The following is a 22,500-nucleotide window of genomic DNA, read 5'->3' as shown; positions in this document are numbered from 1 at the left end:
TTTTTTTTACTGGCACAGAGATCACAGGCACTTATTTAGCAATAGCTTTTAAATGGCTCCTTTTCTTTGCTTGCCTGAATGTCTCAGGAAATGAGCACTATAGATAAATATTAGTTTTCGCACCAGGCAAGCTTTTTACTATGTGCCATTATGTTTTCAGTGCACCTTAGTCGATATGGAGAATATTTATTTTAGGAGCCTGGAAGCTGAAGTATCACTTACCTTTAGTTAAGAGAATTTTGCAACTTTGTGTCCCTCTTTTATGGACATGCATGTAGAAAACATGTATTTTCCCCAAAATGTTTATAGCAGATTGTGACAGAGTGTGGTAATTAGATACTTACATCACAAATGTGTCGTTATTGTCTTTCCAAAACTGTATGGCATTTTATATGGAAATAAATGGGGTAGACTGTTGTTATTGGTTGCAACGTACAAATGCATCTACACCCCCCATTTGTGAACATGGCTTAGGTTTAGACAATGCAGTATAACGCACAACTTGAAAGTGATTTTATGGCACTTTTAACTGTGTAGCCTGAGCAGTCTGGGGTGCCTGACTGTAATGGTTTTATTAGGGGCTTTTTATTTCCTAAATATGTTATTTCGTTCCTTTGTAATCCTACACTTTTTATTTTTATTGTCTAACTTCCTTTCTAGGAGATATAAAAATGCATATACTTAATGTAAATATGTATAGTTATATATTTTGTCCATCCAGAAAGAAAATCATGGCGACAACGCTGTCCTTATTGGATAATTTGAAAAAAAAAATAGAAAATAGGCCATTTGCGCCAACTATGCTAAAATTGCAAGTCAACAAATAAACATGGCAACGAATCCTAAAGGGTCCACATATTCTCGTCATATTGGCAAATTATTGTTTATATGTGAAAGGTCTTATTCTTCGGTCTTGTTTTCAATTTATTTCACAGATTTGATCCTTATACACAACCATGCAACAGTGCACTGGCAACAAACTAATACTCGCCATTCATTTAACTAAGAAAGAATGCAGACCAGCCTCAACATCTTTTCCCACACATGCCTCATTACACAGACTCTGATTATATCTAATTATATCCCAATAACAAATGAGATTTAACAACCAATTTATTTCAATATTTAGGGTCTCAACCCCGAAGTCTGGGTGTTCTTTATATTCCAAATATATGTATTTGATATATTTTATATACTGAATACACAGATTCAATTATATAACTGTATTTTGATTTTTTTTTTTTAATTTTTTTTATTATGCTTAAAAGATTTCCCCCTTTAAGGAATATATCAAAATAGCATCCAAAGCATGCTGGTTCTGTCCATTGTGCAAAATACACACTTATTTGTCCTGATTCATATAAACAACTTCCTTCTTCTTTTTGAATGCATGGAGATCATATGCAGACTGTGTGTTTTCATGGCATGAAATTGGTTGCATTTCTTCCATATTTCTGATATTTTTTTTTGCTAGAGTCGCCTATTCGTCATCATACAAGCAAAAATGTGTGAAAGGTCTTGGGGCCTGTTGCCTACAGGATGGGCTATTAGCATTCTTAACAGTTTGCAAACCTACCTCCCTAGACATGTTGTGTACTGCTTTGTGTGACTTGGGAAATTCATTAAATATTTTTACAAACAGGGAGAAAAAGAATTGCATTCAAGTTAAAAAGGCCCACTACTGCTTTCTTTGTTCTTTTATGGCTCAATAACTGACACTAATAGAATGCACAGATTGTTTTCTGCATCTAGAAAAAATGAAATGACAAACAATAAATAATTTGGGATATGATGTCCGTGACAGAGATCAATCTGTCTGCCTGTCGATCTTTGTGTCTGTCTGTCTATCTATTTATCTAGCTAGCCATTGCTCTCTCTCATGGCTGCCTGTCTGTCAATAATCTGCCCTTCTGTCTATCCATCCATCCATCTGTCTGTCTGTCCATCAATGTGTATGTACCGCTCGGTCTGCGAAACTTTTTATACTTTCACGTTGATCTTAAATATTCAAGACGATTTTTCTTTCTTTCTTTTTTTTTATCCTGACAATTTTTATTAGTTTTCAACAATACAATCATTATATGGTATATAATGGTTCAAAACATTGCATGCTCATTACTTTCTTTCTTTTTTTTTTTAATGAACTTAGTTACATTTGTATTTTGCTCCTCTTTAAAATTATTTTTGCTTTTCCAAAATAAATAGAATTACAAATACATAACACAGACTCGATTATTTATTTCATGCAAATAGCTAAATGCAGCCCTGTATTTTATTGGGGACTATTAATGTATACATCTTTCAATAACTGTAGTAACACTTACACACATACAAGAATATTTATAAATCGAGACAGAAGTTGATGGAGGAGATTATTAATTTATCTAAAATACTAAATTATTATACTATTAATTATTATCTAAAGACACAAAACTAGCTACCATATTTAACCCTCAGATTACCTCTTTAAGGCAGGGAGACAGACATTTGTTTGTGTTGTGTTGTAATGTCGTTTGTGTTGATTATTTCATCTGACAAACAAATCTGAAAAACTGATAACTAAATGAAGAAATAAATTAGTAATCCACTCAGCAATTAATTTATGAAAAGTCCAGTGCTTGAAACTGGGCCATTAAAAAACAAAAAGAAGGTATAATACAAGAGGATTCCTATAAATAAGGAATGTGGGCCATGTCTGTGTATCTGTGCGATGTCTACAACCGGAATAAGAGGCGATAGAAGTTTGTCCATGGGCTACAAGAATGGCATCTTAGCGAGCGACTGCCAAAAGGGGCTTCAGGCAGTAATTGCACTTTGGAATTTTTAGTACACTTCTTTAACAACACTACAATTGATTTGGAAACTAAAGTCATTTCAGATGGAAATTCCCTTAAACCTCAGCCAGTTGCTGGGGCAGGTAGAGAGCCCTTAGGAGACCTGGCCAGTTTATGGCAGGACAATTACCTAATTGGCTTCTTTGGTCACTTTCTTTGATAGTTGGAGTCTTGGGCAGAGCATATTTGCTGCAAGAAGAACATCTCTTGGCTGCCACAGGGCGAGCAGTCTTGGTTTGGTTGTGTACGGGTGAAAACAAATATCTGTGCCAGCCTATTGTATATTATTATAATTAACAGTCATTGTGTCATTAAAATTGTAGGCATTACATTGTCAAGGTAGTTAGGTGTCGATCCTTTGCCAGTATTAGTTTGAGATGGGTGTCAACTAGCCATAGTAGCCCAGACAAAGCTACTCCTGAGTGCTTCTAATCAGCCAGACAGTTGCATTTCTCTTCATGATGTTGGGTAATGTATATCGGCTATGTATTATTTATATAGGAACATATTCAGGCTGATTGTTGCTGCTTGTATCCAAACACACACACTATAGTAAAATCCATAGAGTATGACTACACTAAAATGTTGCCAAGCTCAGAGGTCAGACACAATTACAGTGCAGGGAGAAGCAATTCAGCTTGTGTGTAACAAAACCCCAGCTATTTGCAGCTCCAAACAAGGCTATTAAATAAGCACACAGGAAACCCTGTGGGACTATGAGACAGAGCAAACTGACCAAACACAACACTGCAAGGCTACATCGCTCGACCACAACACATTTTACAAAAGAAAAGTTGTTTATTTACCTTGCAGGGCTCAGCGAAAATTAAAGTCCAGAAACATGTAAATAGGATTGGGGAATGTTATGCATATATGATACTACCCCCCCCCAAATGCCCTAATGTTAAAAATACAGAACATTAGGGCTTTATTTCTCCTTTTAAACCGAACTTGACGGTGTTTATTGAACCAAACCATGAGCACAGTCAAGCCACAAAATGGATGGATGGAGACGGCATTTGTCTGTCTGTCAATGCGTCTGCTTCCTTCAGTCTCCCAGCTCATGATGGATAAAGCAGACCACTTCCAGTCCTTTGGAAATCCAGGGACAAAGGGTGTTGGAGCTCCCATTAACAGGATATTATACTGAGGTGACTCTTCTCTCTCCCCACCCCGTCCGAAATTTTTAGAGCGTCCCAGTGTAAACTCATAAAAGTGGGAAGAAAAAAAAAAAAAAGCTCTTCACTTGAATGGCTTTCCTTTTATTCCTCCAGGCCTGGGACTTCAAGACCGTCTTGGATTTTTTTTTTTAACTGCCCAAGATGATAGTGTCCTCCCACCTCTCTCCTCTGTGTTTCTTTTTAAACTCGCCTGGCCTGATTGCAGCTCCTTTTTTTTTTTATTTTATTATTTTGCAAAGGAAATAAAAACCTGCCTGTGTTATTTATAGAGGATGGAAGTGAAGAGAATGAGTAAGCATTCCTTGCAACATGACAAGTAGCATTTTACACCTCATCATGTACATGAATAATCCAAGCAAGGCAAGTTGCAATAAAATGCACAGGGGAGCCCAGATGGAGAGGGAGTCTTCATAGTTTCAAAGCAAATGTTTGCTGCTGTGCAGGAGACCTGGGTTGTGTAGAAGGATGAAGTAGACCTTGTGCAGGTAGGAGACAATTACTGGGCATCTTGGAGATCATTAGAGGCCTGCAAGACAACACTATTTTGGATATGCTTATGTGACAATCAGAGGAGATTCGTGGCGATTTTTCCCTCAACTACAGCACCTTCCCAGAGCAGCTGGAAGCAGAATACAAGGTAAAGTGAAGATATTTGCTTGTTTTTTTTTTTCTATGCAGTGAAAATAGAAATGCATTAGGGGAGAGAGAGAGATCACCGTGGCGCTGAGCTTTGCCTGCGCATATTATTCAGAATTCTAATAATGCTGTTATTATGTGATGCATCCCATTACTAATTGGTGCTTGAGTTGCTTTGCATAGGACTGGAATTTGGAGGATATATAACCAAGTCCATTGCCGTTGTTTGATAGCTGCTTGGGATTTTTGGAGTCAAATACAAAAACGTTTTGAAATATTCTGGCTAACGTTGTTTCTGAAATGCTCAGTGCATCTTGTGCTGTTGTGGTGTGAACAGATTTGTGCATGCAGCATCTATACAATGGGAATGTTAAGTCTGTCAGGCAGGATTTCAGTTATGTACAGATAAATAGGGTGCATGCCTACAATGGTGATGTAGCTCCAAAGCCCTTCACTGTGTATAACCCTGCTATATAACTACAATGCAGGGGGGATAAGCATGGATCAGCTGCTGTATAAAGACAATGTTGTTGGCAGACAAAAATACCTTTTATTGGTTGGAAAATGTCATGGGGAGAATATTACAGTCCCTGGAGCAAAGGAGATATGGTAGCAAGCATTGCTAGCAGATAATATCTGGCCATGTACCAGTTAACTAACCCAAAATAATAAACGCAGAGATTTCAGCTTGTGATTATTTCGAAGCACAATGTCAGGCAAGTATAATAAGAGTGAGAAGCATTGGTTGCACAGATCACAGTTTGTGGGCAAGTGTAATGTGAACGGTAGTTATAGAACACAAAAAAAAAATCCAGACACTGATTTAATATTCATGTAATTGGGATTTTGTTCCCCCTCCAGAAATGTGTGTTTCGTTATTGTATCGCTTGTGTTTTATATGAAATGTCACCAATGAAATAAACTGGGTGCCCATTGATCTCTTCACACTTGGTGCACAAGGAGTGTAAAGAGAGGAACTGCTGATTCCCACTGCCTTAAATAGACTGGAAATATCTACCAACAGCAGTGCTTTTCATACTGTAACTTATTATTTCACAACATATATATATATTTATTGCAAGCAGCATAGGGTGCCAGTGTTTTGGCACATACAACTATATATATATATATATATATATATATATATATATATATATATATATATATATATATATATATAATATATATATATATATATATATATATATATATATATATATATATTTTTTTTTTTTATATTTATATATATATTTATATATATATTTATTTGGGTATATATATATATATTTTACATGTAACAGAGACAATGAGGATAATGTGTCATTTCTATATTGCATCTGTCACCAGCCACGTTTACAGCGAAATCATATATTGTTTAATAACAGCTGGCCCTAATGTAAGGGTATTTGCCTCCACCACAGTTAGCAGGAATTTATTGACAAGAGCAAATGCAGACAGTGGGGACATTACAAGTTGTTTTAGTGCAGAATTCTCATGGAAACCTTGGCCAGCTCTCCTTCCACCCAGAAAATGGGGAGCCGCAGCTTTTCTTTTTTTTTTTTTACAGTTGAAATCTAACTCTGCAGTTTTGTTTTAATGAACGACACGTTTATGAAGAATCGAATGATCCTCGTAAATTTTTTATTGAAGGACATAAAAACATCCAGCCCTCAGCAGACGAATACAGACATTCATTGAAAGATGGGAGTAGCTTAAACACTTTTATTTTGTGTAAATGTCTCTCCTTGTTTTCTATTGCCCCCTCTCAAACTTTAGTGGCTTGCTTCTCACTAACTGCTGGCTAGCTACAGAACAGAAAAGGCTAAGGCAAAGGCTTGCAGTGCAGGGGAGCCTGGGGGAAAAAACATTTATTTTTTCTTATAATTTTAAGGAACTGTGAGTGGCATAAATAGCAATGTGCTGCTTCTGTCTTAGTGATTATAAACGAAATCTAGGAATCATAATATATTTGTAATGAAAAGCTATGTCTCCCTCTGCACTATATATCCATGCTTGGAAACTGGCAGCAACAGAAGAAGAGACAGAGATGGATTGCGTCAAGAAATAGTCCCCTTCTCACATTCTTACTTCCCTTTCATTCTCATTTCCACCTCCTTAAAAGTAAGAAAGTCATGGGTGCACAGTCAGACCCTAGATGGACCCTGCTTTGGTGTGCGCCTCATTTAATCGGTTTTATTAAAACCAGACCGTTCAGCTTTCCTTAAGGAGAAAGGGGAAAGGACCTGCGCATTGATCTGCACTGTATTTTTTTTTTTTTTGGGTAAATACAATCACGTGGGGGCGCGAGAGCCAATGACAAGCGTGAAAGGCTGAAAAAATAATTACCTGCCCTGATTGTTCTATGAGCAGATAAAAAGTACACATACAGTTCATACAATAATCTTATGAATGTAAAAGAAGGGGGAACAATGTCTGCGTCTGGTCCCATCAGCAACTATTATGTGGACTCTCTGATCAGCCATGAGAGTGAAGACCTCTTGGCTTCCAGGTTCCCCAGCACTGGAGCTCACCCAGCTACTGCCAGACCTTCAGGATTAGTCCCGGACTGTGGAGATTTTCCTTCCTGCAGTTTTGCCCCGAAACCTGCAGTTTTTACCACCTCCTGGGGTCCTGTGCACTCCCAGTCTTCAGTGGTCTACCACCCATACAGCCACCACCAGGCGCACTTGGGAACAGACGCAAGATATATGCGCACTTGGCTGGAGCCCATCTCAGGGACCGTCTCTTTCCCAGGTTTTGCAGCCAGCAGCAGGCACTACGGACTCAAGCCTGACGCATTTTCCACCAGGAGAGAGTGTGGCCCCAGTGATGGGCGCAGCTACCCGGATTATATCTACGGATCCCCCGGAGACCTCAGAGACAGGCCACTTCTACACTCCATTCCCTCCCCGGAGTCTGAGGCCACCCTTTCCAGCAAACACAAAGAGGACAAGTCGGAATTGGACCCGAGTAAGTTGCACTCATTCCTGTTTACAAGCGGAGAGGGGGAGGAGGAATTATAGTCAGTGTGTGAATCCTCCATAAAATTAAATGACCTCCTTACTAGGGCCCAGCCCTAAAGCACAGGCTCTGTAGGAAGGCTAGGCAGAAAGAAACAACCTGGGGAAAAAAAAAGATGTTTTAATGGCTGCAGGGGATGCATTGAAACTTGTGTCTACCTTGTGCATAATAACCCTCACTATTTGCTCTGCACCATTCCTCCACTTCATTGAATCAGCATTGCAGCCACATAGCTAAATTCGTGCAAAGGAAAGAAGCAATGGGAGGCAATGCTGCAGAATCAGAACCTGCATGTAGCAGAAAGAAGGCAATATATTCATACATTCAACCTGAACCTGCCTGGTGTAGCCCTGTCCTTCCATTTCCACTAATCAGGATATCCATTGGGGCAGTACACACACATATATATATATATATGTACATGAGACTGCAGAATGCTCCTTGCAGCATGAAAATGGAAACTAGTTGGACATTAATTTCCACTAAACAGGATATCCATTGGGGCACAAGATACACACGAACACACACACACACACACACACACACACACACACACACACATATATATATATATATATATATATATATATGTACATGAGACTGTAGAATTCTCGTTGCAGCATGAAAATTGGAACTAGTTGGACTTTAATTTGGTTCTATGATTATGAGAACAGTATTTAAGAGATTACACAGGCAGTCCTGGAGGAGGGTCGCCTTCATTGGATAATCTTAAAACTGAAGCAGCCTCCATATTCCTTTTGCAGGATCTTTTATAGTCACCTGTACCAATGACACATCATGAGAGGCACCTGGCAGCCTGGCATGTGATTAGTGCTAATATAAACAATACATCTGATATTATGTACAGTTGCTCAGTGGCTGCATTTAAATTGGAGGCGATGTTTCTAAATACCAGTGCGATAGTTTAGGGAATGATCTAGATATTTTTTTTCAGATTTTAGGAAATTATCTAGATATTTTTTTCAGATTTCAGGCAATGATCTAGATATTTTTAGTGCGATTCTCCAATGGAATTGTTGATTGTAACCAAGCACCACATTCCCCCTGTGCTCCCAACTGCAGTGATTCCATTCACTAATAGCAAATCTTTGTCGTGGCTCCTTTTTAAAGCAGTGAGCCATAGTTATCCCTTGGCAGTCGGATAAAAATATATCAAATACGTTAAGGGAAATAAATAAATTGGATGGGCTTGTGTAGTTCCCGGGAAACTCTAGCCCTTAACAACCTTTTATGGCCTTGTGTGTGTGAGTGGGGGGGGGGGGTTGTTTATGATTCCTTTACAATGGATTCTCTTCCTCGTGTTGCCAATAAAATCCTACAGGATGTGAAACGCAATAAATACATGTAATAACCATTAAGCGTCCCAATAAATGATACTATTAAAAATGCTGTTTTTTTTGTTGTTGTTTTTCTTTTCTTGCTGCTAAAATCCCGACGATTCTCCTTGTCCTATTAAATACCTATAAGGCCAAAATATCATGGTCATCGCGATTAATTTGTCATTTACACAATCGTATTCTTTTTTTTTTATCTCCTGCCTTAGACAACCCTGTAGCGAATTGGATCCATGCTCGCTCTACAAGGAAGAAACGTTGTCCTTATACCAAGTATCAGACTTTGGAACTCGAAAAGGAGTTTTTATTTAATATGTATCTAACCAGGGACCGGCGCTATGAAGTAGCCCGGGTGCTAAATCTCACTGAGCGCCAAGTTAAAATCTGGTTTCAGAACAGAAGGATGAAAATGAAGAAGATGAACAAGGAGAAACCCGACAAGGAGCAGCCCTAGAGACTCACACAATTACTAATATGTATAACCTCAACATGACAAATATGTGAAGAAAACATTATTTTTTTTTTTTGGCAAAAAAAAACTTTTCTGACTATGAATGTGGAGATCAGTGTTTAGAATAGATAAACACAGGCGCATTTTTTGGAAGCACAGGCTTTTATAAAATGCCATTAAAATGTTTCCTTCCCCTTAACCAAGAGAGTACTTGAATATATATATATTATTTTTTTTAGAATTTTATTTTGTAACTTATACTTAACCAGTGTTAATTTTTAATTTCAAGAGTTTGTCAGTGCATATTTTGTATAAAACAAAATCGGAATACCAATATGTTTTTGTTATAGTCTCCGAAAGTCCGTTGGATTGTACATATTTGTGTATTTTATTCTTGTCACGGAAATCCTTTTGTGTATTGTTATGTTATGCTTGTAGTACAGCTCTCTGTAAATATAGAAAAGAACACTACAATTCTTCTTTGCCTTTGTTGTGGCTGCTCCCCCCCCCATGAAACAAAGGAGTACTTAACATATACCTCACTAATAAACATGGATTGGTATATATATATATATATATATATATATATATATACATATATATATATATATATATATATATATATATATATATATATAATTACTTTATCTACTTACGATTTTTTTAAGGAGGCTTCAAGATCCTCTATTAACAAGATCCACCACTGACATGACATCCCCAGTCGATTCTTGTGTCTCACAAAAGCACAGTTATTTAGTTATACAATATATTTGTGTATCAGTATGTGAAACCTTCTCAGGACAATCCTGTTCAGAGCAGATGATTTTAGAGCTGGCTGTCTATGGGTAATTTGCATCTGATTTCCAAGTTACAATAAATGGCTGTGTTATTTATGGCCAGAGAAAGTCTAGAGAAGTGTCAGGTTCGGACAATAAGGGAGAGCAACATTCCTAATTTAAGTTGCTTTCTGCAAGTGCCTCTTGAAGAACGCAGATTTTAGTAACGTGTAGGGATATTTTACTTTGAACAAGTTGTTTTAATACCAATATACCAGTATTCAAAGAGAGTGCGACAACATTTATATGTAGATTGTAGTCAGGAAGATGTATATTTGTTTTTTTTACCAGATATGGTGCTTGAAGAGTAAACACCATCAGCAGGTAAAAGCTAACAATGCTGGGCGAAGTACAATGTAACATATCTCCTGTCCTTAACTGCATTCAAAGCATCTCTGCAGCTGCCCACTTTAATTTGGGATATTAGAATAATAAGGGTTTAATGTTGTATAACCAGGTAGAGTATAGGAACAGTCACTGCATGGTTCACCTCGTGTATATTTGCAACTCCAAGCGGGGAATTAATTTGAAATCGACCGTGCTCTATGATTTAATTATACCTTTGCAATTTGTCACCTTAAATAAACTGTGACTTCTGTTTCCTGCCCTTTAACGTTACACAGCAGTGCAGTACAGTGCACGCATGATTATTAATATTCTTTTTTCCCATTATTTATTTTGTAACCAAAGGGGATTTTTCTTTTTTTTTTTTTTTTAAATTGTTACATTTATAATTATATTAATAAAAACGTAAATGCTCTAGTAAGAGATTCAGGTTTGAGTGTTTTTATCCATTTTTAAATGTTTTTGCTGCTTGAGCTGTCTTCCCCCGAGCAGCACAGAAAGGCCCCAAACACTATTATTATCATTCAAATATACTTGATGTCAAGAAAAGATTTAATGATTTTGGGAAACCTAAGCCTAACGGATTCAACGCTTTCCCCCTTTCTCAGAAAGTCAGAATATAAAAATGAGGCAGCGATCAAAAGGCAACTTTGGCTAAAGAAGATAAAATGCCCCCCTGCATGCATTCTGCCAAGTTTATGCATCATATTCCAAGACACACACACACAAAAAAAATTCTGCAATAGACTTTCCACATGCCAAGTCTTAGTTGAAAGATGAGTATTCGAGATGTCATTGTCAGTTTGGCAGAGTTTGGGACAATTGATCAATCAGTTTAATGTCCCATGAGGGGAAGTTTATCTTTCAAAAGGAGAAAGACTCTCAGGGAGAAAGAGATAGCGACCACAAAGGCATAGGGAGATCAAGTACATCTAGAAATGCAGTTTAATCTAACGTTGATCTGTTTTTTCATTGCTCCTATTGGCAAAAAAAAAAAAAATTGCAGTTGGTGTCATTTAATGCAAACGATTTTCTCAAAACTGAAATCTGAGCGTCTGTGTAACCCAGATAAAAGGGAGAGGGATGTGGCCACATTAGGGCTGCCTGTAGATACAGGGAAATGCCATCTTTTACAGCCCAGTTTGTCTCACTGATGTGTGTGTGTCTTACAATGGATGTGAACAAAACAAGGCCATGGGACTGGCTAGACGTCTGGCTTTAATTGTTTTATGGTTTAAATAAGGTGCATACTCTACTCTTTGAAATTATTGGAATGTTTGGCCTGCAAGCAACAAACAACAGGCCCATGTTAGTGTAGTGTAATAGTGTATGGGGTGTGTATGTGTGTGTGTATGTCTGTGTGTGTGTGTGTGTGTGTGTGTATGTGTGTGTGTGTGTGTGTGTCTGTGTGTGTGTGTGTGTGTGTGTGTGTGTCTGTGTGTGTGTCTGTGTGTGTGTGTGTGTGTGTGTGTGTGTCTGTGTGTCTGTGTGAGAGTTTAGTTGTGCGTTTCTTTCCCCCCAGACATTTTTACAAACGGACAGGCACAGACATCTCTCCAATTTCCCTACAATTGGTTATCTCCACATTTATATGTAAATAACTTGTACAGTAAATCATACCGAAAAGTCCCAAATTATCCACCATGTCTTACAAATCTTCTGACAGGGGTACTACTTAAGAGGTTACATCATTACATAAATGAATATATATACACATAATATAAATATGCATACGCATATATGTATAAGTATTATTAATTCATATTTGTATTCCATAGCGTGTTACAATGTACATATAACGCTGTATTATTGTTAATAGCATTGGCAGTATTATTATTATTTTTTCTCTGTATTTATTGTGGTTTTCCAACAAATACATACATTGTATCTTCATATACTTCTCTTTTTTTTTTTTTTAAATTTTTTTTTTATTCTTTTATAAATAGATAGTTACATCAATGACATAAATGTACCATAACAACAGAAATGCATGCAAAACAAATGCAATAATTAATAAGGTAATTAATACAAGCATTCTAATATATTAATTTAAAAAAAAAAACAAATAAATCAAATTTCTAGTACAACAAGTACAAACTATATTGAAAATGGATATGATAGGACTATTGTCTAAAATATAGTCCTAATCTAGATTTTATTATTTTCGTAATAGTACTAGCTAGTGTCATATAATTTTAATGCCATGGAACTATGGTGAATAAAGAATTGAATCAAGTTTGGATCTATCAGTTGGAGAAAAGTTATTCATGAAAATTTTCCATTTTGACAAAAAATTTGTACGATTCCTCACGCTATCAAATTTAAAAGCAATAGCTTCATTTGTACATAGAGTTTTCAGCTCAGTGATGACATCCATTATCTCAGGAGGGTTCGATTTAATCCAATTTTTGAGGATGCATCTCTTAGCTGCAATTAATATTAAATGTGTGTAATGCAGCGAGTATGATATATTCCCATATTTAGGTTTAAGAATGTGGTGGGATGATTTGATTGAATCATCCGAAAGATTTAATAGGGCATTTTTTGGGGTTAGTTTATATTTAGAACATAGATTAGTATTCAGATGACATTCAACATCTTGCCAAAAGTTTTTGATGTAAGAACAATCCCATAATAAATGGAATGTATTGGGTAAAAGAATGCTGCATTTAGGGCATTTTTCATGTAACATTGTATTTTTTGAGCTGAAGTTAAATCCTTTATAAGCTAAATGGATGAATCTAAAATTTTGATCTCTCCATATTTCTGTGTTGATAAATTTATCAAAATATTTTATAGAATTGATTAGCATTTCCGGGGAGATTTCCATTTGTAGATAAGTTGACCATTTATTTGCTGTTAGAACCATCGGATGAGATTTAACATTGGAATCATTCCATATTAAAGACTGTATCCTTCTGATGTTATTATGAGAAGACTTTAGACTATTAAGAGCAGATAAAAGGTGGGAATCATAAGTAGCTATGGAATCAGTTTGGTTCTTTTTTTTAAACCAATGTGACAATTGAAAATAATGTAATTTTTCTTTATCCGGAATTTGAAATTTATCTCTGAAGTCATGCCAGTCCAAAATCTTTCCTGTAGATGGAGATGCAATATCCTTTATATAATTAACCCCTTTTTGTTTCCAACTGGTAGTGAAAGGGGAGAAGAAAGAAGTAGGCAGTGTTGAATTCTTTATTACAGGTAAATATGGAGTAAAATTATAATTTGACTTAAATTTCTTGTGCATAAGTCTCCAAACAGCAAAAGTATCTCTGTAAAGCGGATTCTCTTTTATTTCAGTTGGTTGATATTTAAGAGGTTTATGTATTAGTTCCAGAATGTTTTCATTAGAATTAGTTATGAGTTCCAAAGCCTGGTTTGTAAATTTACCAATTTCTGCCACCCATTCCACTAAATATCGGGTTAGAGCTGACAGATTGAAAAATCTATAATCAGGAATAGCAAGCCCCCCAAATTGTTTAGGGTGTATAAGTTTATTCAGAGCTATTTTTGGAGGTTTTCCTTTCCATAGGAATTGAATAAGTGCTGACCTTAACTTGTTAATGTCCTTATGTTTAATTAATAAAGGTAGGTTTATGATATTGTAAATACTTTTCGAAAAAATCATCATTTTGTAGAATGCAATTTTGCCTTTTAAATTTAGAGGAATATTTTTCCATTTGTTACATAGGGAAATTATGTTTTTTATCATAGGAGAATAATTTAGAGAGTAAAGCCTATGAAGATCTGACGGAACATAAATACCTAGGTGTTTAATAAGTGGGAGACTTTTGTTTAGTCTCATTTGCTGTAACATATTTAAGGAAGTTTTTCCATAAACATCCATGAGTTCTGATTTATTTAAATTGATTTTAAATCCAGAGATAGCTTCAAAACTTTGGATGATGGAGAATATCTTGGTTAAGTTTTTATTTGGATCTTTGACAAATAGAAGTAGATCATCTGCAAAAGCTGTTAATTGAACTTTTGAATTGTTTATGTATAGGCCAGGTAAACAATCAGCATTTTTTAACGTTCTAATTAATGGTTCCATTGATAGATTGAACAATAGAGGAGAGAGAGGACAACCTTGTCTAGTTCCTCTCTTTAGGTGTATTGTTTTTGAAAGTTCACCTGCAGCCAAAATCTGAGTAGTCGGGGTTGAGTATAATAATTGAATTAGATCAGTAAATAGGCCTTTAAAACCAAATGCTTTAAGAGAGTCTGTTAGATGTTGCCAGCAAATGTTGTCGAATGCTTTCTCCGCATCAATTCCTATTAGTGTGGTTGGAACATTACTTGTTTTTGCTGAGTAGATTACTTTTATTATGGTTCTAATATTTTTAGTACCTGATCTTCCCTTGGTGAATCCACTTTGTTCAGGAGAGATGAGATTTGGTAGAATATTGGAAAGACGGTTGGCTATTATTTTTGTAAGAATTTTCACATCTTGATTAATTAGAGCAATAGGTCTGTATGATGATGTAAGAGATGGATCTTTACCTTGTTTTAGCAGTACTGAAGTATATGAGTTGAAACCGGAAGGGAGAAACTTTTTGTGGGTAATCATAAAATTGAATAAATGTGTTAGGTAAGGAGAGAATTCATCTATTAAACATTTATAAAAAGGCCCTGTTAGTCCATCTGGTCCACCCGCTTTGTATTTCTTCAAAGATGAAATTGTAGATCTCACTTCTTCCTCAGAAATTGGAGAATTTAATTTTTCTAATTCATCATGCGATATTTTTGGAAGGCTTAAATTCTCTAAGAGTGTTTGTCTCTGCTTACTATCTGTATTAGTGGAAGAATAGAGTTTATCATAATATGACTTGAAAATCTCTGCTATCTCTGTTGGATTATGCGTTATTTTGTCGTCAGCAGATTTGATAGCAGATATCTTATGGCTTTTAGACCAATTTTTTGTCAGGTTGGCTAGCATTTTATTTGGTTTATTACCAAAGTTGAAATATTTAGATTTCATGTAACTCTGATTAATATCATCCTTAATGGATAGCCAAGACTTCAATTCTTTTATGGAGTTTTCAAATTCCACCTTAGAGATTTGTGTTGGATTTGTTTTAAATGTCATATAAGCATTCTTTTGTTTCCCACTTAGTTCCAATATCTTTGAATTCATTTTCTTGGTAAATTGAGATCTGAATGAAGTTATTTCTCCCCTAATGTATGCTTTCCAGGTATCCCAGAGAAGTATTGGATTGCTTGAGTGAAGTATGTTGTCAGCTAAGAAGCTTTTCCATTTGTCTTTAAGCATTTGTTGAAAGTCAGGTCTAGATGACAAAAATATTGGAAATTTCCAAGGGATATATGACTTCGAAATATAATTCGTTATTAGCGTAATGCTTATAGGGGTATGATCCGAAAAATTAAAATCTCCTATCCTTGCATCAGAAACATGACTAAGTAAGTTAATGGACGTGAGTAAATAGTCTATTCTTGTCCCAGATCCATGTGAATGTGAATAGAAAGTGAATTCTTTACTTGAAGGATTTAAAATTCTCCAAACATCTTTAAGATTAGTGTGATCTAAAAATTCCGTGAAAATTTTTGACTTGCCTGGTGACGGTTTGCTTGAAGTATTACATTTATCTAAAGTCCAAATATGTGATTCATTAAAGTCTCCTCCTACTATCACATTAAATGAGTTAAGTGAATTTATTCTATGAATAATATCCTTGTAAAATTCAGGTTTATTATTATTAGGGGCATATATAGAGCAAATGTTCCATAGCTGATTTTGAAGAAAGATTTCCGCATGACAAAATCTACCACTATTATCTCTAGATGATTTTACTAGATGGAAATTTAACTTTTTGCTAAATAAAATTGCTACACCACCTTTCTTATTTATTGCAGGGGAATATATGTTATCGGCAACCCAGGAAAAACACAGCTTCCGATTTTCCTCATCATTCAAGTGTGTTTCCTGGAGGAGAGCAATATCCGCTTTGTAATTTTTTAATTCTTGCAAAATTCTTTTTCTTTTGATTGGGGAATTGATACCATTTACGTTCCATGAAATAATTGTAATGTTATCCATAAGTATATATTTTTAAATAAAATGTATGCCATAACGCCAATACACTAGCCTTGTACCATTTGTTTTCATTAATATCCATTAGACAGTAGCAGTAAGAACATTTTGGGTGATAAAAAATCTCAAAAAAACATGTATAGATAATGAAGTAATAACATAACATTGTTAAACTTACAATAATTTTTAACTTTAAAGCTTCACTTTTTTCCTTGAGTGGAAATTTACAGCTTAATAAACTCAAATATAGAGATTAACCAGTAAAGGCTAGAACCGCCTCCTCCTAAAGAAAAGGAAATTAGGGCCCATGTATATATCCATATAGACCTTTTATACAATATAACCTCAATTGTATATAATTCTACCTATCAAACACAGTGACCTTATATATAGGAATTCAAGTGTCCATCTCTATTTGTTGTGATGGGGAAATCCTCTCAGCCAGTGGGGATCTGGATCTGGATCTGTGGTCAAGCTCCTTCCCTTTTGAAGTAGACTCTTCTCTGGAGAGATGAGAGTTGTAGTTTAAGTTTGCCCTCACTTCTTTATTTTGACTGGAAGAAGAAGCAGTTGTGGGACGTGTGGATAAGTTTGCAAAAGGTAGTTTTTTTGGACCAGAGTGTACATCAAGATGGGCAACAAATCGTTCAGCTTCCTTATAATCCAGGAAGGTATGGGTTCCAGTTGTTAGGAATACTTTCAGGATAGCAGGATAAATCATGGCAAACTTTATTTTTAGTTGAAACAAAGATTGACATACTTTAGAAAAGCTTTGCCTTTTCTTCGATAAGGCTGGTGAAAAATCTTGAAAGATTAGAATATTGTAGCTTTCTAACTTTAGATTTCTGTGACTTTTGTAAGATTGCAATATGCTGAATTTGTCTGCATAGTCCAAAAATCTGACTAAAACCGTTCTGGGTTTTTGATTGTTCCATTCAGAAAATGTGCCCACTCTGTGTGCTCTTTCTATTTTTAAAAAGGGTATTTCCTTTTGTAAGCCTAAAGCCTTAGGCAACCATTTTGAGATAAGAGCACTAAGTGACTCCTGTTTGTAATGCTCAGGGATACCAATGAAACGTAAATTGTTTCTTCTGGACCTATTTTCCAGGTCCTCTGTTTTGCTTTCTAGCTCTTTTACTTTTTTTTCCAGAATCATTATTTTATTAGTAGAAGATGAAGCATTATCTTCTAGAGAAGAAATCCTTTCCTCCATTTCTGTGATACAGTCATGCTGTGAGGTAAGCTGAGCAGATAGTTTACCAATGTCACACTGTATCTTTTGTACAGCTTTGTCAATTGAGGCTTCAATGATAGGGTGCAACATATTGGCAACTTCTGTAGCCATTTGTTTAAAGAATAAGTCATTAGGTATGTCAGTGTGAGATTGTACTGAAACTTGCGTGTTATTTGCAGAGCACACTGTCGCCATCTTGTGAGGGGCCCCAGCGTCTTTTTTCCGTTTACTATCTGGGCTGGACACGTCAGGAACACTTTGTTTTAACTTTTTCTTCGGCTTTGGTGAGTCTCCCGCCATTTATAGGGTTTGAAACTCTAACCGAGCCCTTGAAAATTTAGTTGTAAGGAGGGCACACTGCGGAGCAGCCTCACTGTGCTGCAATTCACTCAGGCGCCATACCGGAAGTCCTCGGAAATAGTTTTCCATATACTTCTCTAAGGAGTAAGATCTAACCTTAACTATAAATCAAAAAAAAAAACCCACAAAAAAAAAAAAAAAAGAGTTTATACCTCCCAGGGTAGTTACTACTAAAGACAGTCCTAGATAATGTAGGCTTTATGTTTTGGTCCCAGTTTGGCAGTATTATTATTAATACTATTAATAAGAGGATGAGAACAACAGTAGTAAATATTCCACTTTGTAAGGAAAAAGTCCAACAATGAACATGGTCATCAATGGACACATCTTGGTCGTCTAAAGTAATATGAATATATTTAAATATGGATATCTTTAAATATGAATATATTTAAAGTAATTTATTACCTGTGCTGTGACATCAAAACACACACACACACACACACACACACAGAATTATAGATAAAGATATAAAGTTAATGCATATATATATATTCATTTTATATAATTTTCATTTATATAAACAGATAACCCCATCTGGCAGGAAAACTACATCTTAAGTGAAGGTAAATAGTTGTTTTTTTGTCCTTAATTATTTACTTGGGGCTTAGAGGATTATTTTTTTCTCAGTCAGCAGTGGGAGTTGCATAAAATTATAGACCAGGGCAATAATATTACAATTGTTGTTCTTCCAAGTATTTGGGACTTGGCGAGGGTGTGTTCGGGTGTTTTGCGAATATTCGACACATGGTGGCACCATTGCTCAAAGTTTAGAGATTTTCTACCAATTAAAGTTGCATTGCATCCCATTACACCTTTGGTTGTTAGAAAACAAATCAAAACAAATATGCACAACATCCTTCAACCAGGAATGGTGAATTAGCATGTAATGTGTATAGGATCGCTCAGAAAATGACAAGCAGGTCACCGTGATGATAACTGGGATTCCAAGTTAAAACTGCCATTGATACAAAGCACTGCGAAATAGAAACCACTACGTTGTAATCACAACTCATTAGAAAGTTATTAACCGCTGTATATTAGCTCTGCTCATAGCTGCTGACCACTTTGATGATCAGATTTAGTTTATTATACTTGTAATTGATAGCTATTCGCATTGTAAGTGGAGGTGACCCAATACAACAATGGAGTGAAGTAAGGAAGGGCTTAGTTACACCATGACCTTTACACTGACAACACGTGAATGACGCAATGTCATCATATCATATTTATATACTATATATCTCTATATCTATATAGCTATATATATACATACATATTTATTTATATTCATTTTCCATGTATGTAATGGTGCCACAGAAATTACAGTTCTTGCTTCCACTTCAGATCTAAATACAAGTACTGGACAGAAAATCTATATTATTTGTCAGGGATCAAGTTATTTGTGGAGCAACCTTATAATATGTAAATATATTAATTTGTACAATGAAAAAAAAAATTATATAGATAGATAGATATGTACACAACATCTTGGCACATAGACATATATGGGATCTATTATCTATATATCCATCTTCTATCTATCTGTCTATCTATCTGTCTATCTATCTATCTATCTATCTATCTATCTATCTATCTATCTATCAATATATCTATTATCTATCAATCTATCTATCTATCTATCTATCTATCTATCTATCAATATGTCTATTATCTATCTATCTATCTATCTATCTATCTATCTATCTATCTATCAATATGTCTATTATCTATCTATCTATCTGTCTGTCTGTCTGTCTGTCTGTCTGTCCGTCTTTCTGTCTGTTTCTATCTATCTATCTATCTATCTATCTATCTATCTATCTATCTATCTATCTATCTATCTATGTATTATCTATCTATCTATCTATCTATCTATCTATCTATCTATCTATCAATCAATATGTCTATTATCTATCTATCTATCTATCTATCTATCTATCTATCTGTCTGTCTGTCTGTCTGTCTGTCTGTCTGTCCGTCTTTCTGTCTGTCTGTTTCTATCTATCTATCTATCTATCTATCTATCTATCTATCTATCTATCTATCTATCTGTCTGTCTGTCTGTCTGTGTCTGTCTGTCTGTCCGTCTTTCTGTCTGTTTCTATCTATCTATCTATCTATCTATCTATCTATATATGTATTATCTATCTATCTATCTATCTATCTATCAATATGTCTATTATCTATCTATCTATCTATCTGTCTGTCTGTCTGTCTGTCTGTCTGTCTGTCTGTCCGTCTTTCTGTCTGTTTCTATCTATCTATCTATCTATCTATCTATCTATATATGTATTATCTATCTATCTATCTATCTATCTATCTATCTATCAATATGTCTATTATCTATCTATCTATCTATCTGTCTGTCTGTCTGTCTGTCTGTCTGTCCGTTTCTATCTATCTATCTATCTATCTATCTATCTATCTATCTATCTATCTATCTATCTATCTATCTATCTATATGTGTATTATCTATCTATCTATCTATCTATCTATCTATCTATCTATCTATCTATCTATATATCTATATCTATCTATCTATGTGGATGTGTCTATGGAAGTGTCTGTGAATGAGGCTGTATGTACCTATATAGGATAGACTAAGCAATACTCAGTGTTAGTATAATGAGCAGAGATCCCAGTTTGGGAGTGTATGTGCGCAAGTAGTAAATCGCAGGCTTTTGTTGTTGTATCTCTCAATGTAGTTTTAGTGCTGCTATAAAACCAGACTTTTCTATAGCAATTTCTCTATGGTTGTGAACGTGTAGCGCTTAAACTATAAAAGCCTGTCCTAAAATGGAGCGTTTAGCAGAAAAGCACTACCCCAGCAGATGGGAGGAAAAGACTTTCTGGTATAACTTTGCTTTTAATTGCATCTGAGCTGCTTCCCCCAACCCACCAGATGCAGTGAGATTGCATTTAAAGCCCTTTAATTGTACATTCTCTTTGTCATGATCTCAGGTTCTCCAGAAAAAAGCAGCACAAGGAGAGAATTAGGCATTTGGCTTGTCTATCAGATATTCTTCAGGAGATCCTGGCTGATTGCTGCGAGATGGCTCTGTTCTGCCAAGCACAGAATCTAATAATGTTCTGCTTGGATGTGGGACTTATATTGCGCTGACTTTAGGCGCCACATAGCGCTTCTTATTCCCTTGTAGTCTTTTGCTTTAATGTAAACGTGGGTTCTAAGGATATTAAAGTGTTGTCTTAATTCCAATAGGACGCGTAAGAGACATTTCCAAGGGGGAGCTTGGAGGCAAGTGACGTAACACTGGGCTAGTTGTCTGCATCGCCCGTAATAACGCAAAATATTCCTTTTCTTATCAAGCCATAAAGCCCATCTCCTCATGTGGTCATGGTAGTGGCCACCCTGGGCAGCAGCACCCTAAACACTTCACCTGTTGAGGTTACCTAGGGTGACCCCACGGCGCATGTATTTCCCCACATCAGTGAAGAGGCTGGCTTGGAAACAAGGAGCACCTAAAGATATTAATGCGCACCTTTCATAACCCTCCCTCGTTCATTTGATATTTTTTTTTTTTCTGAAGGCTGGTTTTCCACGTCCCCCTCATCCGATCCCCCCCAAATCCTTGTCATTTCTCTCTAGCCTGTCCTGCAGGAGAGGATTGATGGATACAAATCGCGTGTGAAAGCTTCACCAGCGGGATTTTAAGGAATTTGCCTGTGGTGTAAAGGGAAGGAGCAGTAAAGGAGAGAGAGAAATTGCGATAGAGCTCTACCTACCGACTGATCCGAGGGAAACCAAGCAGCCCAGAGACTTGAGCAGCCTCACACACTCAGGCACCATGACACGTCTGTGAGAGCCACCAAATAACCCCCCTCCCTCTGATCCCCAAAAAACCCACAAACAAACACAAGCCCAGGGGACTGTATTTCCCTGATCTGCCCGTTTTTCTGTTGTTTTGCCTTTCTGCTCTGATCTATTCCGCATTAGCAAGGAGGGGGTGTCGCTTTCTGCCTTACATGCAAGAACCATGAGCTCCTATTTTGTAAACCCTCTCTTCTCCAAGTACAAAGGCAGCGAGTCCTTGGAACCAACTTACTACGACTGCCGATTTCCTCAAAGTGTCAGCAGGAGCCACGCTTTGGTGTACGGTCCGAGTGCCACGGCTCCAGGCTTCCAGCACCCCTCTCACCATGTCCAGGAGTTCTTCCATCATGGAACCTC

The 22,500-nt window shown here is 36.2% G+C and overlaps 3 protein-coding genes across 3 annotated transcripts in view; all 3 read left to right on the top strand.

Moving 5' to 3' along the window:
• The window catches only part of LOC108709892 (homeobox protein Hox-C4), a 100,826-nt gene that overhangs the window by 1,299 nt on the left and 77,027 nt on the right, over positions 1-22,500 (top strand). The window lies entirely within an intron of this gene.
• Positions 5,941-11,030, top strand: hoxc9.S (homeobox C9 L homeolog). The gene is made up of 2 exons (XM_018250139.2): positions 5,941-7,621; positions 9,237-11,030. The coding sequence occupies exons 1-2, from the start codon at positions 7,057-7,059 to the stop codon at positions 9,479-9,481; spliced, it is 810 nt and encodes a 269-aa protein (XP_018105628.1). The 5' UTR covers positions 5,941-7,056; the 3' UTR covers positions 9,482-11,030.
• hoxc8.S (homeobox C8 S homeolog) overlaps positions 21,844-22,500 on the top strand; it is a 4,349-nt gene continuing 3,692 nt past the window's right edge. The window contains 1 exon segment of the mRNA NM_001127798.1: positions 21,844-22,500. This exon segment is cut by the window's right edge and continues 242 nt beyond it. Within this exon segment, the coding sequence (NP_001121270.1) occupies positions 22,307-22,500 (194 nt within the window). The 5' untranslated portion in view covers positions 21,844-22,306.

This window comes from Xenopus laevis, chromosome 2S (genome assembly GCF_017654675.1).
Source record: "Xenopus laevis strain J_2021 chromosome 2S, Xenopus_laevis_v10.1, whole genome shotgun sequence".
Taxonomy (NCBI): Eukaryota; Metazoa; Chordata; class Amphibia; order Anura; family Pipidae; genus Xenopus; species Xenopus laevis.
Note: the sequence above shows the minus strand (reverse complement) of the source record. Positions and strands in the feature narration are given on the sequence as shown.